Below are 26,790 nucleotides of genomic sequence, written 5' to 3' on the forward strand. Positions count from 1 at the left end.
TTTCCCTGTGTTTTACCCTTTTTTTCCACACCAGCGCCCTCTTTTATATTCGTTTGCATAACTTCCTTCCCCCCCCCCCCCCCCCCACAACCCCCCCCCCCCCCCCCCCCCCCTTCTAAAAAGAACCAAGGAAAGAAAGAAAAAAAACAGACATACCGCTCAACAACTTAAAATCATACGCAAACGCGCCCTTCCCCTCACTAGCCAAATACGCACTAATCGTGCCCCCCAAGAACAAAATCAGCACCACAGTCGTCGCGATCCAAAACGGCCCGTACAGATCCGGATTCCCCTCCAGCACGTCGAGGAAGTTCGCGCGCGGGTACAGCGCCGCCCAGCACCGCGCCAGCACGCTCGACGTGTCCACGTCGAAGAACTGCGCGTAGAAGGACAGCGTCCACAGGTACCGCTTCGAGGACACGGGCCCGCCGCCGGAGCCGGAGCCGGCGGTCGCGGGGAGCGGGAGGCCCGGGGCGCTGCTGTTGAAGGGGGAGGAGGAGGAGGTGGTCGGGGCGCCTTTGCTGCTGCGCGCGTGATGGCTCTCGGAGAAGTTGGAGTTGTGGAATTCGAGGTCTTCTTGGAGGTCGGTGTGGCCTAGGTCGCCCTGGGGTGGTGGGTGGTGTTAGTATTGTGTACGCCTGGCTGATATAGTATGTATATAGCTAGTAGACTGGCAGACTGCGCGATGCGATGCCAATAAGCAAGCAAGCAAGCAAGCATTAAAGCCATGCCATACATATATAAGAGCTCCCCAGAGTAAGAGAGTAATTGGTTGGTTGCCAAGCATACCTCATCGTCAATATCTACGACGGCATCGTAGCCTGCGTTCGCCATCTTGATATCTTCTCTTATGTCCGCTCCAGATGCTAGAAGACAGCTTGTTGGGGTCGATATAGGGTGGAACGACCAAACCGCTTTGGTTATTGCGAGGACGATGACTTTAAGGTGAGTGAAGCTGCGGTGCTGTTTGAGGACACGGAAGCAACCGCCGATCTTTAGCCGCGTTTAATTTACAAAGGTGCAAGCTCTAGCGATGACGTTTCATTGGACAGAACCGTTCTTGACTAGCAGGGAAGTATATAAGTACCATCATGTACCTGCATGTATTGAATGTTTTATAAAACCTACCGTATAAGTCTTTATATTGAACACATAATTATATCTAGAGTTGCGCATATGATTTTCTTAATACCATTTACAACCTGTTACTAAGGTCTTCAAACATAGTTGTTACATAGCATCCTGGAAGATTGTCGTAAAAGAACATATAGAAAGATATATTTTGCAATGGCTTTAGTAACCCCACGATGTGTGGGCAAATCGCTTACAAGTTAAGAGGCAAGGCTTTAAACAGCAAAAACACCACACTACAGAACCATGTCATAAATTTACAACCTGAAAAGGAATATTTCCTATGCGGTAGATTGATCACCAAAACAAGTCACTGGTCTGCATGTGCGTTCGGATTACTCATGTGCATCGCAACTTGATTGCCACCGAAACTAGCCTACGCATAGCTATTTCCGCAGAAAAGAAATCCCATCGCAGTGGTGTCGATAATATCTATCCACCCGTCCGTAGCGTGCTCATGATAACACCCCAAACCAAAGACGCCGAAGAGATGGAACATGTTGTGACGAATTGTTTACTTGAGCTTCTTCTTGGGTCGAAGCTGGTTGGTGTGGCCGCACTTGCGCTTGCGGCAGTTGGTGGCACGGGGAGGGAGACGGGCCTATTTTTTGTATTAGTATAAGGAACTGATAGGTATTGGAGGATAATAAACTCGTAGACTGGAGGAACTCACGTAGCACTTGCGGCAGATCATCTTGTCGCAGTTGAACTTGGAGGCGAGGGCCTTGAGCGAGGGCTCAATGATACCACCACGTAGACGTAGGACCAAGTGGAGGGTAGACTCCTTCTGGATGTTGTAGTCGGAGAGGGTTCGGCCATCCTCAAGCTGCTTGCCGGCGAAGATCAGGCGCTGTTGGTCGGGGGGAATGCCCTCCTTGTCCTGGATCTTGGACTTGACATTGTCGATAGTGTCGGAAGACTCCACCTCGAGGGTGATAGTCTTGCCCGTCAGGGTCTTCACGAAGCTATTTTCTCGTCAGTTCGCATGTTCGGATTTATTTGGTCGGTCGATCGGGTCGGTAATATGTGGTGCGCGCATTGCATTTTAATCTGGAAATGAACTTACATCTGCACTATAGACGCATTTCAGTTAGTATGAGCTAATTCAAAACACCATAGAAGGGGGTGTTGACTTACTTTTTGCTGTCTGTCGTGAATGAAGATGTTGAGGGAGAATTCCAAGATGATGTCGGCCTGGGAAATTCGGTGGGGGTTTGAAATTCCACGGCAAACGAACCCTAGTGGATTGAAAGTCACCTGATTTTAATTCTTGAGGGAAGTGGCGTTGTGTGCCAGAAATTTATGTCAGCCGCCAGCTGGTGGATACTTGACCCCACCTTTAGCTCTGTTCGCGATTACAAAGTAACGCACTGTGCAACGAAGCTTCAATGTTAACATTTCACGGCTTATGTGAGGAATTATCAGGTCAACTGAGCAATATGATAAATGACTTATCAATGCGTTGGTTTTAATATAATTTTTACCTCATATGTAGCATTAGAAGCTATGCATAGAGTTAAATATTAAAATGCTTCTAGTCAGAGTCATCGCCAGTCCAAACCGCTTTGCCCTTCCCCTTGTTTCGTTCTTTAGCTCTCTGAATACACCAAACCTCCAACTGCCTTTCCACTTGCGTAACACCTCTAACCAGCGTATGTAACGGTATATACGAAAGATTCGCTGCCTTGCCATAGAAAACTTTAGCCGCGTCCGGGAGCTCTTCTGGTGTGCGCCAGACCGGACAGAAATCTTGAGACTGCTTCTTGTTTAAGTCTTCGGGATCAACGGGAACTGGCTTAAGTATTTTCATAGAGCTGTTCAAAGCTTCATATCTGCCTTTTATGTGTTCTCTCTCCCTATTTCCTAGTTGCTCGTTTAGACTGCTTGGTTGCGACAGTCGTTTTTGTCCTTGAAAAGGTTCTCGAACCCTTTCAGCCGCTAGAAAAGGGGTTAGTTAATATTGCCAACTCGATAATAAAATAGAATGGTGTCGCATACTTCTTGGTTCGCCATCTCCTATCCACATCTTCTCAAACCAGTCCATGAAGTCGTCCATCTTCCCCTTTTCCATGGTAAGGGCGTCCTCAGGGGTAACTTGATATTCTTCACCTCGTAATAATGTAGATGGTGATTCCGCCGTATCGTTTTGCATAATTTCCTGCCACTTTCCCCAGTCGACAGTCACACTTCGAGGATCGTGGTGGCTTCGGGGAAGTCGTTCAACGCCATCTAATGGATAAAGCAGTTTCGCTGACACGACAACCAGAGCGAGTAGTAGTACTTCTGGGTTGTCCATCGTCCGAATCTTTTTTCCTCCGATGGGATAAGAGTAATCCGTCTTTAAGATCTCCGTAATACATTTTACTACGAGGTATACTTCGACTAAGTAGGATTAGCTGAAAGACTTCTACTTACCATTTGTCTGCTTAAGCCTACCTGGAAGAGTCAACTCTGTTATGAGTCGCACAAGTATGGGCGGATAGTTTATCGGCGGGAAGATGGTGTCGAAGTTGACCTTAAACGATATCACCAGCTCTTGCACGGATGCCTGCAGTCGACCCGCTGGGATATGATCCCTAACTTGCAGAGCACGATGATACTCTGCGGGAAGACGGTCTCGGGCATTGCGTGGAATATTATTGAACTTGAGTAATTAGCTATATCAGCACTCCAGCATGATCTACAGATATATGTGAGAGCTGTTGGATAGGGATCATACCGCTGCAAGAAAATCCAACTCCCCCCTTTGCGCCCAGCCGCATAAATCTGCCGTCGTAGCTGGTAACCGTCGCACCAAGCACCCCAAGTAACACAGCGCCAAGGTATCGACGAGCTTCGGTAATTTCCATCGCCTACCGGCATTTGGGGCCCACGTAGCCGTCGTAGCATCCGAAAGATCGAAAGCCGACGACTCGGCTCCCGTCCCTTCGCTCTGGGAGCTGAACAACGGCACGCTCGACGCGTATCCGTCCGACTCTTCACTAACGTCTCCTTTCCTCTTACGGGTTCCCCCTCCGCTCTCCATCAACGGTAGGTTTCGTACCCTCAGCGCCCAGAGTGCCCTCACGATCTCCTCGAAGTCCTCGGGGAAGCCCTTCTCCCGGACGAGCCACCAGACCTGCCTCATCAGTATAAGCTGTAGGACTTCGAGGTATAGTTCTCTTCCCTCGTCGCCGGCGAGTTTAACAGCAATCTTTTTCTTAGGCTCCTTTTTCTTCCGCGAGACTTTTCCCTGGGTGCCAAAGGCGTCCTCGTCGCCCTCGTGTTCCGCAAACCCTTCGAGACGGTGCCCGTTTCGGCAATACCGAATCGCATCTTGCGCATACCATTGCCGTGCGCCGCATTCGTCGCAACGTTCGCCGCCGCGGAAGCGATGATACTTGGTGGGTGCCATCCCGATGTGTTGATTCCCTGCTATCTGCTGAAAAGAAGGTGGAAGGCGAAAAAGCAATAGTGGGGTGCTTAAGAGAAATAATATTTATTTTGATATAAGATTTATAGTGATAATGGCAACCAATATTTTTTGAAAAGTGCCCGAGGCAGTCATTACCGATTATCTAACAGCACGTCTACATACTTATTTCTTATAGAGAAAATACCTATATTTATCTTTCTAGTAGTACCTATTTTCCAAGTTACAATATCTACCTCTGTTTACATTTTAGTAGGCACATCACATTCAACTTATATATCATTCTAAGCATTATATGGTAGTCAACAAATCCATTTCCTCGTTAGCCCCTGAAATTGTCCGAGGGTGTTTAGGTTCACTATTTCACACCTTGTCATAGATTTTACGTAGTTAGATAAACCTAGCTGTACGTCTAGTGCGGCGGAGGTTCGATACTCATCCCATTTCAGATGGCATTCAGATCGTGGAATGTTAATACCGACCAACCCTATATGCAAATACAGAATCGCATCAAAGTAAAATTCATATAGGAGTAAATTGGAATTATATAGCTCCCAAGTCACATAAATATGATTGTTGATTATCACCAAATACAAAAATAAAGGGAGATCTCGTAGATTCTGTAGGACAAGTCAAGTGCTAATAAAAACAGGAGACCTGTTTTGCTGAAATCCTCAAAATGCACATCATTTTTTTTCCTCAAAGAGATGGGGATAGATGCGAAATTCGAGGACTATCGTACCATATGTTTGATTCCTCCACAGTGGATAGCACATTTGTACGCAAAACCCCGCGGGCCAGCGTCCAATACGAACCTAGCTACTAGTTTGCTAGTTAAACAACCCTCCCTTCTGGCGATGTCCAAGTTGGTCGAGGTCCATAAGTAACACTCGATCCAGTGACATCCTCTACCTGAGTCCTAAGTCCCCTAACTGGAGATTTAGTCCTTCTGGGCAGGCTCGTCGGCCTTGATGGCGGCCTCTTCGCCCATGGCGGACTGAATGGTAATGACTAAACGGGGTTAGTTATTTTGCGACCAACCTGAGGAGCAACTTATAACTTACTGAGAGGGGTTCCGTTCTCATCGGCAGCCTCGATCTTGTTACCAATCTCACCCTCGGGGACCTTGATGTCGCTTCGCTCCTCGCTGGTGTTGATGTCGTGGAGAACAATGAAGCCATCCTCAACGTGGGACTAATGATAGTTGTTGGTTAGCGTAATCTGGCCCCCAAATTGTATTCCGCAGAAAATTTGTCTACTCACGAAGTTGTACTGCTTGATCTTGACAACGGGGACCTCCATGTTGTGGGTGGAAGGGCAAAGTTCTTCAAGCTTCTTGCCGGTGAAGATGTCGATACCGACGAGATGGACCTTGGCGTGACCGTGCTTTCCGGTCTTGGAGGTGGACATGTCTACGATCTTGCAGGGGCGGCCCTTGATGACGACGGCACCGTTCTTGCGCAGAGCAGAACACTGCATGGGGAAAGTGGCAGACGCACCGGCATCGCCCTGGTTGTCGATCTCGAACTGTAAGAAATCTTGTTAGCACTACGCCATGATCCGGTACTTTACAATCGCGGTCGCGAACGGTAGCTAGATAAAATCCTATGTGTGCAACAACGATGGCCGCATCTAGCATCGCGGGGTTCATTGGCGATGCGTGCCAGATGCTTTAATGCGTGGTGATGCGGATGCGGGGTGGTTAGGTACCAGCCCGCCATTGCCCGCCTTTGCGATCGCCAAAAAAAAAAAAAAGAGGGACAGGGTGCTTCTTAAACATACCTCGTCCGCCATTTTGAAGGATTGACCGAAGTGAAGGTGTTGTTAGAGTAGAAGAGAAAGGGAAGATGCACAAATGGCCCAGCTAAATGTCCAAGACTGAAATATGAGTTGGTGGACTTTTTTTTTTGTAGAGGGGGAGGTTTGGAAGGTGTGAAAGATGTAGAGGGAGGGGGTTGAAAAAAAGTAGAGTGGAAGAAACCGTCAAGGGCAAAAGACGGGATTTTTTCTTCTTTCTCAGAATCAATTGGACACACAGTTTGCGCGGTATCTGATTGGCTTGTTAGGTCGGTGTTTGGGAATCAGCTCCACTAATCCAAGCAGCTCCAGCAGCTTTCATATATTTTTTTCCCTTCGAGCACTTCAGCGGGGAGGGTTTTGTGGGCTTTCAGGCAGCCTAGGCCAGTCTAGGCGGCTAGGTTCGCACAAACCGATCACTAATTTTGTCTACTCACAGGGCACCACCAGCCTGACCACAGTGCTCCTCCTCAAAACTTTAGTGGGAGTTTAAAGTTTTTTTTTTTTCTTTTTTTGGTGAATGCCCCTGTCTCGCAACTGCAAATCAACTGCAAATAGGTACTTGTTTGGAGGGGCAAAAAGTAGGTACCTTTCAGTTACATGATATACATCATAGCTAACACGCAAACATTGGAATTTTCCCTGTGTCAATACCCCGTGCAAGGCGCCGGCGCACCTTTACGAGGAAGCAAGAATCATTTCCGTTTTTGTAAACTTTAGGTATGATCGCTACTAATACTTTTTGGTAGTTTATCACTTTGGAGTACCGATACTTACTTAGGTAGGTACCTACGCATCTGACTTAGCGACTTAGCTCGCGCGGGGGAGATATGTACGCACTGTAAGTATATAATCTGTATGCTTTCTGTTCCTTGGCACTGATCATGGGTCCTCTATAAAAATTGACCCACTTTTGAATCTTATCAAGTCCGTGGCTTAAAGGTCACTTAGCCTTATGTACAATCGCATAATGCTAATCTAAACCCGATATAGTATCGATACTTCACAATGACATGTGTCTAAAGCTTCAACCAATCATCATCTTTGATTCTGCGACTCGGGAGAGGCTGTTGCACGGCCTCGTCTGTTTCTTGGGTGCTCACCAATAACTAACTTCCTGGCTGATGCATTATCGCGAATAATATACGTCTTCTGTACCTGACACTCCTTTCTATTTTTGCAATTCTCTTGTTTTAGTCGAATTATATTTGCTTTATTAGCTTGACGGCACGGCTCGTAGCTAATAGAGAGTCATGACGCGGCCCGACTCATAGCCCATCTCCCCGTTCGCATATAGAATATGTGGCTCGATCGGCTTGCCGGTCAGTCATCGTCTCCTGCTCCCTCCCAGCCCGGCAGCCGTTCCTACTCTCCCGCGCCTCGTCGAACACCGAGTGGATTAGGTCCGTACATTACGTCTCAGCAGCGACCGGGTGTCACCCCTAGATCCTCGTCATTATCCCTAGCATCTACCGAATCCTCAGCTTCTTCCCTCTTGGCATCTTCACGAAGAGCCAATGGCTCGACATTGAAGGAATCAAGTACGATATATAATGGGCCTGATCCTGTAGATGTATTAAACGCGCTCTTGGGTGACGATAAGCAGCATGCAACATCCGCTACCAATACGGCGGCCAACTCGGTCAGCTCGATATCACCCGAAGACCTTCAGTTAGAATTCGATTTTGGTGGGTTGTCTATCCGAGAGCTAGCATTATCAGAGGAAGCAGCAGTAAATGCTGCTGCTGTATATAGACCGCAGGCGGCTGAAGAGTGTATGCCCCCTTTTTATTCGAGACTCCACTCTCGCCCTACTCACTATTCTGCTTGCTAGATGACCGAGACAAGGCCAAGTTCGAAGAGCTACACCGATCAATCCGAGCCTGCGACGAGGTACTTAGCTCGGTAGAGACCAATCTGACAAGCTTTCGAAACGACCTTGCGACTGTGTCTGCGGATATCGAAACGTTACAAGCACGATCTACAGCCCTTAACGTGCGACTGGAAAACCGAAAGGCAGTAGAGAAGGGGCTAGGACCGGTGGTTGAGGAGATCAGTGTATCGCCTACGGTAGTATCCAAGATTGCCGACGGACATATCGACGAAGGCTGGGTAAAGGTAGTTGCAGAGATCGACAAGAGAGTTACCGCTCATAAGAAGAATATTGCAAGTGCGCAGGGTGCTAAGGGTCTGCAAGATCTCAGTCCTTTATTAGAGAAGCTGGTGCTCAAAGCTACCGAACGAATAAGAGATTTCCTCGTCGCCCAGGTCAAGGCCCTCCGGTCACCACATATCAACGCGCAAATCATCCAACAACAGAATTTCCTCAAATTTAGAGACCTGTACTCCTTTCTCCATAAACATCATGCCGCACTCGCCGACGAAATATGCCAGGCGTATATGAATACTATGCGGTGGTACTACGCCAACCAGTTTACACGCTACGAGAACGCGCTCCGAAAGATCAAGCTACACTCCTTGGATAAGACGGATGTATTGGGGAACGAGGATACTTCCAGGAAAGGCACGGTTCTTTCAAGTTCGAAAATTTCTGGCCCACCTCATGATGCCTTCAACTTGGGTCGGCGGATCGATCTCTTACGCACTCATAACCAAAGTGCGCTCTCGTCATACCTAGCTGAAGAAGACCAGTCTACCCACTACCTCGAAGCACCCTTCCGGAACTTTAATCTCGCCCTGATCGACAACGCAACGGCCGAGTACACATTTCTCGCGTCGTTCTTCTCTCCCGCTTTGAACTATTCTACTATCTCGCGCCACTTTACTTACATATTCGAGCCGACATTCCAGCTCGGCCAGGCGCTGACCAAGTCCCTCATAGGCGACACGTACGACGCTATTGGCGTCCTCCTCGCCGTCCGCTTGAACCAGCACTTCCAGTTCGAGCTGCAGCGTCGCAAGGTCCCTGCTGCAGACGGGTACCTCAATGGCACGGCTATGCTGCTATGGCCGCGCCTACAGGCCATAATGAATGCGCATTGCGAGTCTGTTCGCGCTCTCACGACAGCATTACCAACGCGCCCCCCAACATCCAAAGCTGAGCAGAGCAAGCTTTCCGCTGCTCCGCACGTCTGTACTCAACGTTTTGGACAGCTGCTCCACGGCATCCTGGCGTTAAGCACGGAGGGTGGAGACGACGAACCCGTAGTCACAAGCTTACGAAGACTACGCAGCGAGATGGAGGCCTTCCTAACGAAATACAGCGCAGCGTTCGGTAACGATAAGAGAAAAAGGGAGCGCTTCCTGTATAATAATTACAGTCTAATTCTGACAATCATCAGCGATACGCAGGGAAAATTGGCAGATGAAGAGCAGGAGCACTTCGAGGGGCTGAAGACGGCTTTTCAAGAAGCTGCTTGAGCTCGCGAGAGAAATTTAGTTGGGAACGGGTTCTGGATGACAGATTATATGTATGGTAAGAAAACTAAGAGACGATACGATTAAATGAGACTGCGTTTCGAAGGGAGGGCTAGCTACATAGCTATTTGATAAGAGCTAGCTGCCTATCTAACTTCCAAGAATACCTACCTAATGTAGCTTGCTTGTCCTATTGCATGTGCTTTTTTGTGCCACCGTACCATTTATTCACCCATCCATCTCGAGTGGACAGGTTACCCCAATTTAATGTATGTGCACCTATCAACCAATATCATCATCCATCCCAAGCTGCGAGTCGCAGCACATACCTAAATATAAACCCAATCCTTTAGTCCAGCTTGCATACAATCCTAGGACTCATTAAGCTTGTATTCATACACTTTTTCACGTACCCCCTCATAAAAACATATAAAATATCGGAACATCCCCCGTACCGTCGTCGTCCGACCATCCTAGTACCCTAGAAATAATGGCTCGGGATCGACCACGAGGTGAGACTCGACCATATAGGTGCTTTCCGGAAGTACACGGCGCCGGCGCCGATGACTACGGCTAAGACTAAGGTCCTGTTGGCCCACGCGGCCCGGAGTAGTTCTTCCCGCCGTTGCGCCCATTGGAGCTCGCGGCACTGTTTCTCGAAGTATTTATGTCCATCTTCGAGGGTCTGCGAGGCGCACACACTTACATCACGTGCAGTCTTCAAAGTGCTGGCACTCGAGACGGAGCGCCAGCTACGTAGAGATTCTGGGGGGTGACGATCAAATAGAGCGGCGGCATCGGTAATAATGGCGTCGAGATCCAGGTCATCGGGTAACTTCGAGAGGGTAAAGTGTAGCATGTCAGGCTCGTCCTGCTGGAAAAGCTCGTCCCGGCGGCGCAGGACGATCTGCGCGAAGACGTAAAGCGTAAAAGCCTGCTCGCGAGCTAATAGGGCATCGAACAGGCGCGCGATATCGCTGTACCGTCGCACGTTGTGCGCGAACATGGTCAACGTGTCCGACAACGCAAAAAAAGGCTCTGTTCGTGACACATGGGCACACAGCGCTGGGTCAGCTGCTCGAAGAATATCTGGAATCAGCCGTAGTTGCGCAACAGACGGGTTTAGGTTTGGTAGCATAAAGTCCCTAATGCGTAGGGCGGATAGGCGGGCAACGGCTGCGGCCCGCGTGGCTGGTGGGAGAACCAGTAGAAAGACTTGACATATGTCGTGATAGCCTTGGAAGTAGCAGAGGTATGGTTGCCGTCGGAGGACCTCGGTGATAAGGTCTGAGAGCTGCAACTTCTTCTTGTCAAGCTGCGCCTGGGTATCATCTAGCCACTGTGGTCAGCTTTACTCAGGGCGTGGGGGTGCTTGTGGGGCTATGCATCCCGTACCGTTTGGATAGTAAACGAAGCTCCGGTCAACGTCCAGCTTGACCTGGCCTTCGTCTCGATGCTGTTCTAGCTTTCCCCACGAATCGGAGCTTTCCTCCTGCTCCCCACGCTGGTCGACGTGAACGCCCAGCAATATCGGCCCTGTTGAAGAACCTTGAGCCTTATGATCCCGATTTAACGGGAGTGAGTGGGATAGACGAGGCGCGACGCGCGGGACACTCACATGCTTGGCAACGGATGGCGTCGGTGAGGAATCCACCCCTCGATATGGCTAAGGACTGAAGATCGTCGATGTCTCTCCGCTTGCATGCATCTAGGATGCGGGTATGCTTGCGGGTTAATGCGGGCGCATCACGAAAACCTAGGTCGTCCTTCTCCTCACTGCCGTCGACGTCCTCATACTCCCGGGCCATGGGATCGATGCACCTCGGTCTTTCCCGTTCCCTGCTGCGCGTCAGGTTGCCTTACTTGGTGCCTTGTGCATCTATATGAACAAATAGCATGCTGCTGCCCTATACAAGGGTCACAACTATGGCATTCGATACCATACAGCGAAGAAGATTCCAAGATATACCGCTTTTTGCCCCCTTATAACGTCGTCCAAGACGGAAAACTCTCTAGGCGCAGCCCGAGTCCCTAAGGACCTCCGTCCGGATTGGGCAAGCCCACCCAGGTAATATGTTTATCTAGAAAGGTGTCCTTTCGTATAGGCCGCGCAAGGCTCGGGCTAGGCAGGTAGTTTTAGAAAGGAAGAATCAAATTACCTTGATTCCTCACGAAATGAGAACTTGACGGGTGCAGCACGGGATGCTGTCTATTGGGCTTAAACGAAGGAAGTGAGAACAAATAAGTGAACTTAAAAGAAAAGAGTCCAAAACGGTTCAATGTTTCGATGCTGGCAGCTGGTCGGGAAATAGGGTGGGTCATCCCGTCTGGTGAGCTACCCTTGCGGCGCCATGTGCAGGTGCCAGGGGTGATCCCGGGAACCACTGCGCTAAAGCCGCTTACCTAAACTTTAAAGGACTTATTAATGCAGATAAAGGCCAGGCCTTTGCAGGTACCTCGTATTGTACCTTAGGTAGTTGTACAGCTGCATTTGTATGTACAATGAGGTAGGTAGGCGATTCTAGTATTTTCTAGCTACATGCAACAATAATTGTCTTCATTTTTATTTGATAATTAAGGGCGCTTTCGTGGGGATCGAAAGAAAAGAGTTGCTGCTTAGAAAAAACATGGCTCCGTGCTGAAATGGTACCTCAGGTAAGGTAGAGGAATTGCCGGACAAGGCTATTGTCTTTTCCCCCAGCTTCTATAAATATAATCTAGATAAGGGATTTGATATCCCCGTGCACCTCTTTGTTCCCGGACGACATTCGATCATCTTTCCCGACAGAGAGAACTCCATAAGACTGACTAACTTATGTTGAGATGCAGGTGAAGCATTAGCACATTATCTTTCAGGGACGGTTTAACCTGATGTAGCAGATCCCCATAGTTCTAACTAGAATAAGAGCGTAGTATACCGTGTAATAGCCATTTAATAAGAATATTGCGTGGTTGAACATACATGAATGCTACCTAGTACCTTAAAGAAAATGGTAACACCAGACTACAACGAAGTTGGGTTTTACTTTTGATCACTGCATTAGGTACCTAGGTACTTTTAGATAAGGTACCTCCTACACTAGATAGATACAGATACATACATGCTAGGTGCTCGGTTAGGTAGAATGGGAAGCTTTTAGCCCCGCAACACCGTCTAGATTCCACCTTCTCCGCGCCTTAGGATATGCTGTACGGACTACCTGTACGACAAAAAAAATTAGACTAGAGATAGGTACTGCCTGTGCTGCCTGTGCTGCCTGCATGCTATACTTGGCTTCCTGCATCTCAAAATTGAGGGAAGAAAGACCCAAACACCTTTCTAATGCATCTGCAAGGCCAACGACACGCGACTGATTGCTTCCCCGCATCGTTTTTTATAAAGGTACTGCAGCTTTCCAATACTACCTCTGAGTCAAAGTTGCAGCTTTGCAGAATTCCAGAATTCCATACGTCTGGACAATCCCCTAACCCCCCCGGAACGCTGGCACCTAAGATTAGGCCTCGACTTTTAAAGAATAACGACTAATGTCTAGCGAATAGTCATATGCAGTAAATCCCGAGCAGCACTTTATTTCCAAACGGCCATATGCAAGGTTAGATATATATCTACCTCTTCTCGGGTAGCCAGCAACCTTGGTTGAGCATTTCTTTAACGCTATTAATATCCTGGGCCCTTATTCTATAACATCTTCTAATTCGATAAAGCTGGACTTCCATTTATCTAAATCTGGGACCTGATACAGATTGCCTGTCAGCGTTCTCCTATTCCCCAGGTCCTCTAATCCTGGATTTGAGAATTATCAAAGTGTTGTTCCGGGTGCAAAAGCTACTACGAATCCTTCTTAACCAAGATATCAATGAATGGCTTCGTGATAGCGTCGCTGATAACTACAACCTAACGATATCTTTACCTAATATTGCGAAATATTCGCCACCTGTGCCGGGTCAACATACCACATCGTTTCCAGAGCCCTCATTCATCATAACTGAGTCCGTGATCTGGTTTCACAACCAACAATGTCGTTACAAACCTATGTTCTCGAAAATGACGAATGGGTGGCACGTACCATCTCTGCCGACGAGCTTATGAGAGACAACAGCACTCCTCACCGTAAGACGGGAAGACAGTCTTTCTCAAAGCCGCCTACCTGTGGCCTACTCACAAGAACAGTTGTTGAGAGTCCTGTTATAAGATGGGTGCTACCCGTGCAGCTTCGGTCAGCCCGGTATAATGACGTCGCATTAATTGGTGTAAGTTTCTTGCTATCCCCTGACCTTTTCCTTACTTTATTTCCTTGTGAAAGTGTTCGTCAAAAATTAGTAAACGGCTACCTTATAAGGCTTCTGCCGATTATATTTACGCTAGGGATAGCTCTCTGCAAATCCTTTCTCGCTTATTCTGACTTTGAAATAGGATAATTGCGTTCAGATATGTGAGCTTGGTCGTGATAGGCAGCTCCATGACGTCGTCAGAAAGAAAGATTTCGGCTCCAGGATACGAAATGCCGTGGTCATGGGCTCGCCTCAGTATTCCCGCAAAGCGAGCGAGAGCAACGAGGATACGACGCATGTTAAAGCTGAGGACGGTGATTCGGGAATGGTCGACATGGGAACCACGCTGCCCGGCTTCCGAGATGTGAATTCCAAGCTTCCTCCTCAAATATTAGTCTTGGTGCTCGAACGGGGCGACTTGGTATTTCTGTTCTTGCAGCAGGGGCCTGCTAATAGTTGGGTCTTCTTTACATCCACCCATAAGATTCCTGCACAGCGCCTCATTTGCCCCGGATTCCACATGGCTATTGATCCTTCCTCAAACTTTCTAGTAGTTGCATGTTCCGACAGCCTCTTCATCATGTTTCAACTTCACTCGATGGAAGACCTACAGGCCCAATACTTCCTAAAGAAACCTTTTCAGCCCATAAAAAATAGGGCAGCTCGGTCGGTCAGGGGCATCATCCACAAGATTGAATTCCTTCATCCAACACATGGGAATGAAATACAAGTGATCATGATGGTTATTTTGGTCCAGCCTGATATTTCAAGGCTAGCAATATACGAATGGGATAGTAGGCTCGATATTCCAGAGACCTTCATGGATGAGCAGTTTGGTTATCGTCTTGACAATGATTATCGCATGCCTCTGTTGGTTGTACCTCTGAAAGTGCGCAATGCGTTTTTGGTCATCACGGAGCGGATTACAGCAACTTGTTCAAATATACTGGGAGGATCCCCTGTATTTGTCCAATTTGAACTAGTAAATCGGGAGGATACTTCATTACACCACGGTACTCGCGAACCGCTATGGACAGCATGGACTAGACCTATACGCCATCCACCGTACCACGATAGTAAGGATGTCATCTACTTGGCGAGAGAAGACGGCTTCATCAATTTTCTGGAATGCGGCGACGAGTTCGAAATCGAAACCAGTGTTAGCATGGGGTCTGTGGACTGCAACATTGACACAGCATTTGCCTCTCTCTTCCATCCCTTCGGAGATATTCTAGTTACTGGTGGGGACTCTGGCCCTGGTGCAGTTTGGAATGTGAGTTGCTCTTAATATAAATATAGCCATTTAGCTAACACTACTATTACGTATAGGTTCAAGCGAGACAGTCCCCGCAGAGAATTGGCTCGATTCCGAATTGGTCTCCTATAGTGGACTTTGCTATGACGAACTCAGCAAGAGGGGCTATTGAAGAGAGTAATGAAGACCCCAATGCCTCATCCCTAGCGAGTAATGGGAATATAGTTCCATTGCAGCAAGAAAAGATTTTTGCTTGCAGCGGCAGAGGCATGAGCGGTGCCATTACGGAATTTCGATACGGAGTTCAGGCCAGAATTGGTTTAGACCTTACGTACTCCTCCAACATTAGGCAGTGCTGGGCTATCTCTGACTTTGACGGTGTTGCAGAAGATGGTTTCTTTCTTATTCTGGCCCTTCCTAATGAGTCAGCCGTTCTGCACTTGACTCGGGATCTCGCCGAGGCATCGGAGAAAGATCACGAGGCCATCCCATACGACCTATCTTCAACAACATTAACTGTCCGTGAAGCTGATGGTGGAGTGGTGCAAATTACAACAAACTATATCACGATTGCTACCCCAACAGGCTGGTAAGTCGTCTACTTATTCTTGATATGAGGATCATGACAGTTATTAACAAGGCTGGACTTGTAGTTCCCAGAGTTTAATAAGTGATGTAATACGAGACCATACTGCTATCGTTTCGTATGCAGCCGTTAGATCCAACGTGGTCGCCTTGGCAGTTTACTCTGGATCAAAGTTCAGTATCGTCCTGCTTAGCATTGTCGGTCTCGAAGTGTCCTTACGGAAAGTGCTTGATATCGAAGGCGAAGTTACTTGCCTTGCGGTAGAGGACTTTGGAGATAGTCTTGTGGTCTTAGCCGGTCTTCGGCAAGGAGGGGATTCAATTATTGCAATATATCCGACTGAAATAGACAGGCAAGCTTCGGTAGCCCCAATCCTACTGAAATTATGTCCTAGTACGTCGTCTTCGGGAAACTTGAAGGAACTTGATACTGATTTATGCAAAGCTACAACAAACCTAGGTCCCAGTGCCAACACGACGAACACCATAGGGAATAATGCGTTCGGAGCCTTGACAAGTATAGTTAGTCTTGGCGAACGCTCTGGAAAAGCCGTTGTTGTAATTGGAACAAGAGATGGAGACGTGCTTACTATCCAACTTGATCAGTCACAACCAGAAAACTATGAGATTTATCGGGACAGACTTGGCGTGGCACCTTCTCACGTTTATTCCGGTAGCATTGTTGGAGATGCTAACTCGGTCTTGGTGTGCACCGATGCTGATCTCGCAATAATGACGAGCTTTGTAACAGGCCGCCAAGGGGGTCATTTTGAGGAGATAAACCGCGTTTGGCCAACTGACGGAGATAGGCCTTCTATGTCTTCTCCGCCGATCAACTCTGTAGCATCGTTGTTTGAGCAACTCCCGGAATATGGAAGATCGACAATGGTGATGATTGCTGGCTCACGGATAATGGTCACCGAATTCCAATCTCGCCCAAAATTGGTCCCACGATACTTCTCCGTCCACGGGACGCCGATCAAAGTTCTCTATTATAAAAGACTAGAGGCTCTTGTTACTGTCGTTTCGAAAGATGGGATACCTTCGTTACATTTCCTTGATCCCGCGACAGGGTATGATTTATCACGACCTTTTGAAAGAGAAAAGTTGAACGAGGGCTATAATTACTACGGAGCGGATTACATCACGGGCCTTGGGAATCCGGAAACTAGAGCGACGTCTCTTACAACGTGGTCTTACAGAGCTGGAAATATTCACGGAGATTGGATCGTTCTTGCTATGCACAGGAGAGATAACGAGGGTCTCCTACTAATCATCTCGGCCGACCTTGAGGATGTTTCGAGTCGACCCGATACGCCGCGTCGAATACGTTTCTGGACTAAATTCGATCGGAAGATACGGGACGGGCCCATATGGTCAGTTGCCACAGACGAGCATGGTGTATTTTTATGCGTCGGAAACTGCATCCAGTATCACATAATCGAACAAAACAAGTTCAAAGTTGTAAAACAACACGAACTGCCATCCCCAGCCTCATGGATGCAGGTAGTGAATGGGCGACTACATGCACTTACCAAAAAACACTCGCTTGTAATCCTTGACTATCAAAGCGAGCCACTTGGTGACAGTGGTCAGATGATTCGACTACACACAGACGACACCTGCCGGAGTGGGCTGCATTCTATCGAAGTACGCACGCCTTTGAGCGCTATAACTATGCTATCTGACCCGATGTGCGGGGTTCATGGTTTATGGGCCCCCTCTGAGAATGAGCGACCGTTAAGTTTGATATTTCAAGCGGAGCTTCAAGGCTCTATTAGGAGGTTTGCTCAAGGGTACACAAGAGCTTCGTGGAACTCGTCTAAGAAGCGAGCGCGCTATGGTTGCCTTCAGAACAGCCCTCCTGGATCAGATATCATAGGTCTTACTATCGATGGTTCACTTCAGCACTTTGCGCTCTTGGGAGAAGATGCCTGGAGATTCCTCAGATTCATCCAAAACCTGGCCATGGTGTCTCCAGCAATCTGCCCGCATACCTCGTCAGACCCAGCCGCGGATGGGCCTGATCCGGAGCCCAGAGCTAATCCGAAGTTGAATATGCAAGTGGATGGGGACATCCTGCAAAGATGCCTTGACAAGCGTGCATTGGAAGAGCTAGTTTCAGAGCCACAGCATATACAACGATTCCGAGAACTTCTTGAGCCCCTAGACGAGGACAACTGTTTATCGCTACCTCAACCAGATCCCAATCGCAACACAGCATACTATGAACTGGGTTACTGTATCTTGAAGTATTATCTATCTCCTGTGCTTTGATCTTGATATGAATGCAATTACGTTAAAGAGTTTTTAACTCGCAAGAATCCGATTTCAAATACGTTACCTACGAAGTTGACAGGTATCAATGGGAAATAACAACTTCCGAGATTAGTGGTTGGCTATCATGTAGAAAAAGAATGGTCCAGGTAGATTTTACACTTTTGACACCCGCGGTGCTCATCTTGTTTCTAGGTAGGTAGGTAGTTAAGATTTGGTCGTGTGGTAAGAGGCGAATGAAGAATTTACAAGAGCGGACTACCTACATTCTCTCTAAGATATCAGGCCAAAAGCTATTGAGGAATTTCTAGACTTGAAATGAATTCTGTATACTATGGCATCAGTAGGAATTAATTCTTTGTTAAGTGATGAAGAGCATATTTCCATCTTGTTAGGTTATATGCAAGAGAATGCATTTTCTGGTTTAATCAACTCTTCTATATTTTATTAGTACTGCCACAATTTTTCCAGCCAATCAGATCCTTAGAATCGCCCCGCAGTTGGCGACTTTTTCCTTTGCCATTCTATCGCATAAGGTTTGAAACACATGCAAATAAAATAAAAAGGTCATGCAAAACGAGCTCTATCCAACGATACCAATTATTAAATTTTTTATATAATAGTAGAATAGGTCAATTGATTTTATAAAAAATTCATTGGACGTGCGCTGAGGTGTGGCTAGCCAATCAGAAAGGCCAGACTTATATGTGGCGTAAAAAGGCACTCTTGAAGCTAGGCACTCCCCGTAAGCGCCTGCGCGAACGGGTAACGCAGCTAGTCATAAATTGACAGTGTAAGTAGAAGTGTATTAATAGAGTAAGTTATGAGTACCTAGGTTAAGTCCTATAGACTACATCGCTGTTATTAATAATACATCTTGACAAGGTCTTCTGAAATGATATAGTGGTCAATGGGATATTGAGAATAGGTAGGTAATTAGTATAATAATGGCGGAGTTATACCATATGCGCGTGCCCTGTTGAGAACCTTGGGGGGTTCATTGTAAGTCACCTGTATTAGGAGCACATTAAGGCTATACCTGTTGTTTGATATTTGTAGGTACCCAGATAGTCTTTCCAGATACTCTTCCTGTGGTTAAGATTTTCCGAGATAGTAGAGGACGTTGAAGAAAAGGGGTAAAAAGGTGAAATCATACGGCTTGTTGTATCTAATCGGCGTTTATCGATAAGGTACCAAGACTCGCTAAAATTTTCATAAGTCAATATTGTGCAAGCTTAATTCACAGAAATATATAGGTTCACCCAGGAACGACCGCCGTCATCATTACCTCTATCTGCCTAGGTACATGTTGATTACCCCACTACAAAGAAGGCAATAACGGCCCTAACCCTCCCTACGTCTTACGTTCTTCGCCGAAAGGAAACCACGTTGCTTGTTGTAAAAAAATAAAGATTCCCTCTAGTTTGATTTCACGTCTATCGTGAAGCGGCATAACGGATTTATATTTGCCGCTAGTAATAGCATTTTTCCAACTAAGTCTACTAGTTTGACGCTTTTATTCCATAAGGTCCCCGCCGACTTAAAAAATCACCCTTCGCTGTTTTGCAGCAGAGACCCCACCATCTTTAATCAACTCCAGTCATATTGAGGCGCACACATCCTCATATCCTCACGTCCTTACGTCCTTACGTACGACTCAGTTCATCGAAAAGAGGCTTGAGCAGTATCTGAACATATCGGATACAATCTCTGCTCAATATTTATAATCGGTTAAATTTATCTCTCCTCAATTCATCCGACCGCGAACATGCCGCCCAAGAAGAAGGGAAATAAGAAGGCAGATGACGACTGGGAGGCAGAATTAGGCGAGTCGATAGCACCTGCAAATGGAGACGGCACTGCTTCTGCCGCTGCAGCGCCCGAGGAGAACAATGAAGAAGACGGTGCACCGGCAGGTGGCCTCATGGCAATGATGAAGAAGAACAGAGAAAAAAGAAAGAAGAAGGGCCTGTCGGAGGATTTCGTTGACGGCGGCAATGCCTCTACTACCGAGCCCGTGCCTGATGTGGCTGCTAAGGCCCCTGAAGAAGCGACAATGGATGACGAGTTCGCATTGCCGGAAAAGAAGGGCAAGGGTGGGAAGCAGAACAAACAGCAGCCGGCGAAATCCGCAGCGGCAGGTGCTGATGATGACGAGGTGGGAGAGGGTGGAAGAATGTTAACTAAGGCCGAGAAGGAGAAGTTGAAGAAGGAGAGAGAAAAGCAAAGAAAAAGGGAACAGGTGAGTAAAACTTTAAGGGTATATGACTTCACTTCATAGTCTAACTCAAAACTCCCTAGGCCGCGAAGAAGAAGACCACACCCGCTCCAGCCCCTAAAGCTGCCGAGCCTGCGAAGCCCGCGGTAGAAGAGAAGAAGGATATACCTGAGCCTGTACCAGCAGGCGACGTTGGAGGAAAGAAGGGCAAGAAGCTTCCTGCGCATTTATTGGCTCTTCAGAAACAGCAGGAGGATCTACGACGGCAGCGAGAAGAGGCCGAGCGTCTTGCCGCCGAAGAGAAAGCTAGATTAGAGGCACTCGAGCAGGAAGAAGCTGAAGCATCTAAGCGGAGAGAAGAGGAGAGAGCTCGCAAGAAGCAGAAAGAAAAGGAGAGGATCGAACAGCTGAAAAAGGAAGGCAAGTTCCTTACCAAGGCACAAAGAGAAGAGAAGGCCCGGAACGAGAGAAAACTTCAGCAGATGATTGCTGCTGGTATTAAGGTCGGTCCTTCTGAAGATGGCGAGGAAAAGAAGAAGAAGGTTGTCTATGATAACAAGAAGCGTACCAAGAAGAGCGACCAAAAGGTATTTATTCACGTTACCACATTATTTCCCCATTTACTACTCCCCGATAATTCCTAACCCATATTCTACTAGGTCGATGAGGAGAAAGCCTTAGCTGAAGCTGCCGAGCGCGCGAGGCAGCAGGCCGAAGCTGCAGCAAAGGCAGCCGAAGAAAAGGCAGCTAGACATGCTGCTAAGGCGGTAGCCAAAGCTGCTAAAGAAAAGGCTGCCCAAGAAGAGGATGTTGACGAAGACTGGGAGACTGCTGCCGCTGCCGTTGATGAGGGCGTAAAGGACAGCTGGGATGCCGAATCGGATGGAGAAAATAATTCATCAGCACAAGCTGGGCAAAGAAAGGCGATACCTTCCCGACCCAAACCCGTATCAGAAGATTCCGAATCCTCTGATGAATCATCCGAGGACGAAGTCCAGACAGCAGCACAGGCCGCAGAAGCTCAACGGAAGAAGGAAGCTGCTGAACGACGAGAGAAGGCCCATCAAGCCGCCTTAGCTGCTAGGTCAAAGGATAACCTCCGTTCTCCTATTTGCTGTATCCTAGGACACGTCGACACAGGAAAGACGAAGTTGTTGGACAAGATCAGACAGACCAATGTCCAAGAAGGCGAAGCTGGTGGTATTACTCAACAGATTGGTGCGACATATTTCCCCGTCGACGCCATCAAGCAAAAGACGGCCGTGGTCAACCCGGATGGGAAATTTGAATTCAAGGTCCCTGGTCTATTAATTATTGATACGCCTGGTCACGAGTCTTTCTCTAATCTCCGATCCAGAGGATCTTCGCTCTGTAACATTGCCATCTTGGTTGTTGACATCATGCACGGCCTCGAACCTCAGACACTCGAATCTATGAAACTACTCAGGGATAGAAAGACGCCTTTCATTGTTGCGCTCAACAAAATCGATCGTCTCTACGGCTGGAAGAAGGTTGACAACAATGGCTTTCAAGAAAGTTTGGCACTTCAGAACAAGGGTGTCCAAAACGAGTTCAGGAATCGATTGGAGCAGACAAAACTTGCATTTTCCGAGCAGGGTTTCAACGCCGAACTCTACTACGAGAACAAGTCGATGGCCCGATACGTATCGCTGGTACCAACCTCGGCACACACTGGCGAGGGTATTCCCGACATGTTGAAGCTGATCATCCAGTTGACCCAAGAGAGGATGGTGGGATCCCTAATGTATCTATCCGAAGTCCAGGCTACCGTTCTCGAAGTCAAGGCCATTGAAGGATTTGGTATGACTATTGATGTTATCCTGTCAAACGGTATCCTTCGAGAAGGTGATCGGATAGTAGTGTGCGGTGTAGAGGGCGCCATCACTACAAACATTCGTGCACTGTTAACACCGGCTGCTATGAAGGAACTGCGTGTGAAGTCTCAATACGTGCACAACAAGGAAGTTAAGGCAGCCATGGGTGTGAAGATCAGTGCACCAGGTCTTGAGGGTGCTATTGCAGGTTCGCGACTGCTCGTAGTCGGTCCCGACGACGACGAGGAAGATCTTGAAGAGGAAGTCGAGTCGGATCTTAACAAGCTGTTCAGCCGTGTTGCCACGACTGGTCGCGGTGTGAGCGTGCAAGCCTCGACACTGGGTTCTCTCGAAGCTTTGCTCGACTTCTTAAAAGACTGCAAGATTCCAGTAGCAAACGTTGGAATCGGTCCTGTGTTCAAGCGAGACGTTGTTCAATGCGCGACTATGCTCGAGAAGAGTCCGGATTACGCCGTTATGCTTTGCTTTGATGTGAAGATTGACAAGGAAGCACAGGCATATGCAGAAGAAAATGGCATTAAGATTTTTACCGCTGATATTATCTACCATCTCTTCGATGCTTTCACAAAGCACATGGACGAGCAGCTTGAGAAGAAGAAGGAGGAATCTAAGATGCTGGCAGTCTTCCCCTGTGTCCTAAATACCGTCGCTGTCTTCAATAAGACAAGCCCTATCGTTGTGGGTGTTGACGTGGTAGATGGTAGTCTCAAGGTCAACACTCCAATTGCTACCGTGAAGCAAAATCCGATAACTGGTGCCAAGGAGATAATCAGTCTAGGCAGAGTGTAAGTGACGCTAAAATATCGTTATTTCTTTTTGCTTACTTGACTAACAACTTCATAGGACTTCAATCGAGAGGGATCACAAACAGATTCCAGTCTGTAAGAAGGGTCAACCTTCAGTAGCTGTCAAGATTGAGATGGGTGGTCACCAACCCACATATGGCCGACAGCTCGAAGAGAAGGATGTCCTTTACAGTTTGATTTCTCGAGCTAGTATCGACACTCTCAAGGAGTTCTACCGTAAGGAAGTGTCAAATGAGGAGTGGCAACTCATCATCAAGCTCAAGCCTCTATTTGACATCAACTAGAGCGCGCCGACTGGTGTCAATGGGGGGATCAAGGCTGAGAAACTAGTATGCATTTGAAGACGGCTCATGAACATCATGGGAGCGTGGCATTTTCCTGCTTGTATTTTTGAGGTCGACACGAGGAAGGCAACAAAATGGTACGGTATATGAACGGGGTTCTTATGGATTCTAGAACGAAGCACGATGGCCTAATGGCTTGGTGCCGGATAGATCAAGATCTCTCGTTTTATACGTAGTGTAGGTATTAGGGAAAATTTAGCTGAATCGTTTAAGGGAGCTCTTATATCTTCATTGAACGATGATTATTCTATTACTACCATATCACTAGCACCCCTCGTCAAGGGTATTTCTTTTATGGACCCCATCGTCATACTTCATCTAGCAATAAGTATTGACTCAGATCTTCGACATCAATAAAGTGCATAGGCATATCCCAAATTTTAGAAGCAGCGCACATCCTTGAAAGGGTGATGTAATATGTTGTACTTACTGTTTAAGAAGTCATTTCTTTCATCGCAGCCCCCCAACCGGGATAGTTAGGAGGTACTTACCCTTGGCTTCACACAAATTCTAGGTACTACGTGGCATGCATAATACCCCAAGCACGACAGTTATGCCGTGTGACATTTTAACTACGTCTCTCGAAGATACTTCGCTGCCGCAGCAGGAAACAGAGCCCAAACTAAATATATATCAGAAACAGCGTATTACCAAGGGGTGGGGAGAGGATTAGAATAGCCCGTTCACTCGAGATATAATGAATTTTGAAGCACTTTGTAATATCTTGATGTTGACATATAGGCTCGGGTCTTACGAAACTACCCGCAACGACGGCTGAACGTCCCGTAGTATAAGGTATCAGATCCATCATCTGTGATAGACAAACATTATCCTCGGTATTACTTCTTTGAGGATACAAGTCTGACAGAAACTCATTACGTTCCTACTTTCGCTTTTAGAGAGAATCGAAAATCACCAGACGGTTCGAGAGAAGTTGACATGATATTGTAATATTTTATTCATCCAATATTCTACCCCTGAATTCCCAGAAAAGGCTAGCGAACAGACATTTTATGTACTCCAAAGATTCCTTGATTGAAAGAAGTACGACAGCTAGGTAGGTATTAATTTTGAGGGGGCCTCTACGTAAGAGGCAAAGCTGAAAAAGAGTCAAGGGGCTTTCGCTTATTTATCCGGTTTGAGAGGAACAACAGCCGAGATGATCTCGGCTCGTCAGACCATAGCTAACTAACTTAAGCGCAGAGATCGGCCTCCAAGTCCACGGGCTGCGGGCAGTTGTACACCTTTTTGTGGGCAGGCGTGCTGTAGCAGTCGGCCTGGCCAGCGGCACAGTCGAAGATTTCGCAGCCGTCACCGGGGGTGAGAATGTTGTGCGAGTTCGCGAAGGGGTTGCCCCATTCACTAGATGTTTGTTAGTAAATGGCTGGTGATAGCCATTGGATGATTAGAGAAACTTACGTGCTGAGTTCATCTGAAGGATATATTAGCGGATGTTCCAGATTAATATGCATGTGACAACAGGAGTGTACTTACAGTAGGCGATGTCGGGGTTGGAGCTGAAAGAGTATCCGAAGAACAGCGGGCTGGAGAGGGTCTTGGTGGTGGCGATCTTGACGGTCTGTAACATAGGGTGTTAGTTTGTTCCGTTCTGGAATGGTAAAGATTAGGCGAGAAACTAACCGAACCGGAAGGACGGAAGTCCTCGGAGAAAGAGTCTCCAGTCTTAACGGCGGTTAGGGTGCCAGCGGCGCTGCCGTCGAAGGGGTACGACTGGACGTAGATGGTCGAAGGGCAGTTGTTCTTGACGATGGCCTTCTGGGCAGAGACGCCGGAGGCGACGAGGGCAGCGCCCATGATGGTGGCGGAGAACTTCATTTTGGCGGGTTGGAGTAGTTAAAGTAAAAATTACTGATTAAGATCTGGATATTGTATTGTTCTTGGAGATTAGATATTATCAAGACAGGCGCTGGTGAGGAGACAAGAATGAAACTGCAGATCAGGCGAACGAAGAGCTGGCTTATATAGGTAAGGTACGCTTCTACGACGTAACGCCTAAATAGTCGGGCAATGCCCTCCCGTACGTTCGTCGCTGTCATGACCGTCATCAGAGGGCTGCTGCTCCATCGCAATACGAATGCCAATTCTCGTATTACCTTGACACGAGGTCGGGGTCGTGATCTTAGATCCAATCAATAACCGGTCTTGCGTCTGGGGTCCCGTCCCCGCAAAAAAGAGGCCCGAGCCGGTTCCGGCTGATATGCCGGATTCGCCTCATATGGCCTGCTGGCTGGTATGAATTTCTACGAAGTAGGTATTATGTTGCGAGGTGATGGGAAAGAAGCTTCTTTGTCTTTTATTATTATTTTTAAGTAGGTAGCTATAACCCTATCTGAGACAGTATTACTGATATGGTATTGGTGATAATACGAATAGTGATGATGGTATTATTCTATAAGGGTCTTTGTTCATGGTGTCTCGGTAGTCCCGGGTAAGCATCTAGCATAGGCTACTATCTCGATAGAGCTCATCGAGTACGGGAAAGTTTCTCATCATCTGAACACGACCAACCAATCAATTGCTCGAGTAACCACAGCTGCAGCCTCACCGCTTATCCCCTCGATACAGCTGAAAGATCTATTATGCAAACACTTCTTGGCGTGAGGCAGAGAATACGGAAACCGGGGATTAGTGTAGACGCTACTGCTTGACACTCTGTCGGCACTAGTCTTCAGTTTGGTTTATTCTACGAGATGTAACGTCGGTTTATACACTACATGGTTATCTAGAATGTAACTAAACTGAGAGTTAAGTCTTCATGAATAAAGAATAAAGAATATTGTTGTTGGTAATCTACCCAATGTACCTGTGGAATATAGCAACGATGGGGAAAGTTGCTCGACTCTTACGTCCCTTTGGGGAACATATTACCAAAGAAAACCCAGCGAATCCGGGAGTTCTGCGGCTTGTAAGGGTCCACGCAATTAGAAGACAGCCAGGCCGATATCCGACGTTCCATCCCGACCCGTCAGTACTGCCGAGACTACTATGTACCTACACAAGCACAGCAAACCACTCGATCCACTGGAGCATATTCCGTTCCTGAATTCTGGAACCTCTCAATACGACATATAGTTGTCACAGATTTGTTGTCACCGCTAATTTCTACAAAGAGAAAAACGAGAGGCTCGGAAGGTTTTGCCATACGAATGTCGTACGGGAAAAGTCTTACTTAGGTATGCTAGCGGCTTCATGATTTAACAGGGGTTGAAGCTCCGCTTCTCCCGTGTGGTTTTTATGCGAAGAGGTATTTAGACTTGGGAAAAAAAGCGGAATAGAAAGAAATCTTTAGGTTATGGAAAGATCTAGGACGGATTCGTGAGGTGAAGTCAGATGACTTGACCAGCAGAAAGTCCAGCCCCTGAACTCTCTGATAGCAGAATTTGCGGCACGGACAAGAACCAAGAACTTACCACCCAGGGTCATCAGGGTATTTATTAG

At 47.4% G+C, this 26,790-nt stretch overlaps 8 protein-coding genes across 8 annotated transcripts in view; 3 read left to right on the plus strand and 5 right to left on the minus strand.

Annotated features, from left to right (window-relative positions):
* F4817DRAFT_157685 (Yip1-domain-containing protein) overlaps positions 1-1,050 on the minus strand; it is a 1,838-nt gene extending 788 nt beyond the window's left edge. Inside the window, exons 1-2 of the mRNA XM_049298053.1 lie at positions 790-1,050; positions 157-604 (exon numbers count right to left, since the gene is read on the minus strand). Coding sequence (XP_049157820.1) covers positions 157-604; positions 790-834 — 493 coding nt within the window. The 5' untranslated portion in view covers positions 835-1,050. The remainder of the gene's footprint in view (positions 1-156; positions 605-789) is intronic.
* A 1,473-nt stretch (positions 1,051-2,523) lies between these two features.
* F4817DRAFT_157712 (uncharacterized protein) lies at positions 2,524-4,604 on the minus strand. The gene is made up of 4 exons (XM_049298054.1): positions 3,851-4,604; positions 3,568-3,775; positions 3,130-3,513; positions 2,524-3,069 (listed from the first exon to the last, which is right to left on the minus strand). Exons 1-4 carry the CDS (start codon positions 4,523-4,525, stop codon positions 2,666-2,668), a joined length of 1,671 nt encoding a protein of 556 aa, XP_049157821.1. The 5' UTR covers positions 4,526-4,604; the 3' UTR covers positions 2,524-2,665.
* Positions 4,605-5,456: 852 nt separating this feature from the next.
* F4817DRAFT_157721 (translation initiation factor eIF5A) lies at positions 5,457-6,536 on the minus strand. The gene is made up of 4 exons (XM_049298055.1): positions 6,326-6,536; positions 5,807-6,070; positions 5,608-5,737; positions 5,457-5,554 (listed from the first exon to the last, which is right to left on the minus strand). The coding sequence occupies exons 1-4, from the start codon at positions 6,335-6,337 to the stop codon at positions 5,484-5,486; spliced, it is 477 nt and encodes a 158-aa protein (XP_049157822.1). The 5' UTR covers positions 6,338-6,536; the 3' UTR covers positions 5,457-5,483.
* A 1,104-nt stretch (positions 6,537-7,640) lies between these two features.
* F4817DRAFT_317244 (Vps52-domain-containing protein) lies at positions 7,641-9,721 on the plus strand (the record flags this gene model as incomplete). The annotated part of the gene is made up of 2 exons (XM_049300782.1): positions 7,641-8,115; positions 8,175-9,721. 2 exons carry the CDS (start codon positions 7,641-7,643, stop codon positions 9,719-9,721), a joined length of 2,022 nt encoding a protein of 673 aa, XP_049157823.1.
* A 414-nt stretch (positions 9,722-10,135) lies between these two features.
* F4817DRAFT_157776 (rab-GTPase-TBC domain-containing protein) lies at positions 10,136-11,690 on the minus strand. Its single transcript, XM_049298056.1, has 3 exons — positions 11,337-11,690; positions 11,114-11,254; positions 10,136-11,050 (listed from the first exon to the last, which is right to left on the minus strand). Exons 1-3 carry the CDS (start codon positions 11,524-11,526, stop codon positions 10,200-10,202), a joined length of 1,182 nt encoding a protein of 393 aa, XP_049157824.1. The 5' UTR covers positions 11,527-11,690; the 3' UTR covers positions 10,136-10,199.
* Positions 11,691-13,490: 1,800 nt separating this feature from the next.
* On the plus strand, positions 13,491-18,274 carry F4817DRAFT_157848 (mono-functional DNA-alkylating methyl methanesulfonate N-term-domain-containing protein). The gene is made up of 5 exons (XM_049298057.1): positions 13,491-13,969; positions 14,133-15,263; positions 15,320-15,834; positions 15,899-16,224; positions 16,276-18,274. The coding sequence occupies exons 1-5, from the start codon at positions 13,736-13,738 to the stop codon at positions 18,105-18,107; spliced, it is 4,038 nt and encodes a 1,345-aa protein (XP_049157825.1). The 5' UTR covers positions 13,491-13,735; the 3' UTR covers positions 18,108-18,274.
* A 1,104-nt stretch (positions 18,275-19,378) lies between these two features.
* On the plus strand, positions 19,379-23,794 carry F4817DRAFT_341855 (uncharacterized protein). Its single transcript, XM_049303815.1, has 4 exons — positions 19,379-20,349; positions 20,409-20,912; positions 20,985-22,966; positions 23,025-23,794. Exons 1-4 carry the CDS (start codon positions 19,876-19,878, stop codon positions 23,269-23,271), a joined length of 3,207 nt encoding a protein of 1,068 aa, XP_049157826.1. The 5' UTR covers positions 19,379-19,875; the 3' UTR covers positions 23,272-23,794.
* A 459-nt stretch (positions 23,795-24,253) lies between these two features.
* Positions 24,254-25,305, minus strand: F4817DRAFT_341858 (uncharacterized protein). The gene is made up of 4 exons (XM_049303816.1): positions 24,973-25,305; positions 24,826-24,910; positions 24,751-24,763; positions 24,254-24,693 (listed from the first exon to the last, which is right to left on the minus strand). The coding sequence occupies exons 1-4, from the start codon at positions 25,165-25,167 to the stop codon at positions 24,525-24,527; spliced, it is 462 nt and encodes a 153-aa protein (XP_049157827.1). The 5' UTR covers positions 25,168-25,305; the 3' UTR covers positions 24,254-24,524.
* Positions 25,306-26,790: the final 1,485 nt, after the last annotated feature.

Source organism: Daldinia loculata, assembly GCF_022478755.1.
Source record: "Daldinia loculata strain CBS 113971 unplaced genomic scaffold F4817scaffold_34, whole genome shotgun sequence".
NCBI lineage: Eukaryota > Fungi > Ascomycota > Sordariomycetes > Xylariales > Hypoxylaceae > Daldinia > Daldinia loculata.

What these genes read in the sequence shown, in the direction of transcription:
- F4817DRAFT_341855 (XM_049303815.1), top strand. Translation starts at nt 19,876, where the DNA reads ATGCCGCCCAAGAAGAAGGGAAATAAGAAGGCAGATGACGACTGGGAG. An exon ending in AGCAAAGAAAAAGGGAACAG is followed by an intron (nt 20,350 to 20,408) that starts GTGAGTAAAACT and finishes AAAACTCCCTAG; the next exon opens with GCCGCGAAGAAGAAGACCAC. An exon ending in CCAAGAAGAGCGACCAAAAG is followed by an intron (nt 20,913 to 20,984) that starts GTATTTATTCAC and finishes ATATTCTACTAG; the next exon opens with GTCGATGAGGAGAAAGCCTT.
- F4817DRAFT_157848 (XM_049298057.1), top strand. Translation starts at nt 13,736, where the DNA reads ATGTCGTTACAAACCTATGTTCTCGAAAATGACGAATGGGTGGCACGT. An exon ending in GCCCTGGTGCAGTTTGGAAT is followed by an intron (nt 15,264 to 15,319) that starts GTGAGTTGCTCT and finishes TATTACGTATAG; the next exon opens with GTTCAAGCGAGACAGTCCCC. An exon ending in CCTACTGAAATTATGTCCTA is followed by an intron (nt 16,225 to 16,275) that starts GTACGTCGTCTT and finishes ATTTATGCAAAG; the next exon opens with CTACAACAAACCTAGGTCCC.
- F4817DRAFT_157712 (XM_049298054.1), bottom strand. Translation starts at nt 4,525, where the DNA reads ATGGCACCCACCAAGTATCATCGCTTCCGCGGCGGCGAACGTTGCGAC. An exon ending in AGTTGGATTTTCTTGCAGCG is followed by an intron (nt 3,776 to 3,850) that starts GTATGATCCCTA and finishes TAATTACTCAAG; the next exon opens with TTCAATAATATTCCACGCAA. An exon ending in AGGAGATGGCGAACCAAGAA is followed by an intron (nt 3,070 to 3,129) that starts GTATGCGACACC and finishes CCCCTTTTCTAG; the next exon opens with CGGCTGAAAGGGTTCGAGAA.
- F4817DRAFT_341858 (XM_049303816.1), bottom strand. Translation starts at nt 25,167, where the DNA reads ATGAAGTTCTCCGCCACCATCATGGGCGCTGCCCTCGTCGCCTCCGGC. An exon ending in ACTTCCGTCCTTCCGGTTCG is followed by an intron (nt 24,911 to 24,972) that starts GTTAGTTTCTCG and finishes CCTATGTTACAG; the next exon opens with ACCGTCAAGATCGCCACCAC.
- F4817DRAFT_157776 (XM_049298056.1), bottom strand. Translation starts at nt 11,526, where the DNA reads ATGGCCCGGGAGTATGAGGACGTCGACGGCAGTGAGGAGAAGGACGAC. An exon ending in CGCCATCCGTTGCCAAGCAT is followed by an intron (nt 11,255 to 11,336) that starts GTGAGTGTCCCG and finishes GTTCTTCAACAG; the next exon opens with GGCCGATATTGCTGGGCGTT. An exon ending in CTTCGTTTACTATCCAAACG is followed by an intron (nt 11,051 to 11,113) that starts GTACGGGATGCA and finishes CACAGTGGCTAG; the next exon opens with ATGATACCCAGGCGCAGCTT.
- F4817DRAFT_157721 (XM_049298055.1), bottom strand. An exon ending in AGATCAAGCAGTACAACTTC is followed by an intron (nt 5,738 to 5,806) that starts GTGAGTAGACAA and finishes AACTATCATTAG; the next exon opens with TCCCACGTTGAGGATGGCTT. An exon ending in TGAGAACGGAACCCCTCTCA is followed by an intron (nt 5,555 to 5,607) that starts GTAAGTTATAAG and finishes AACCCCGTTTAG; the next exon opens with TCATTACCATTCAGTCCGCC.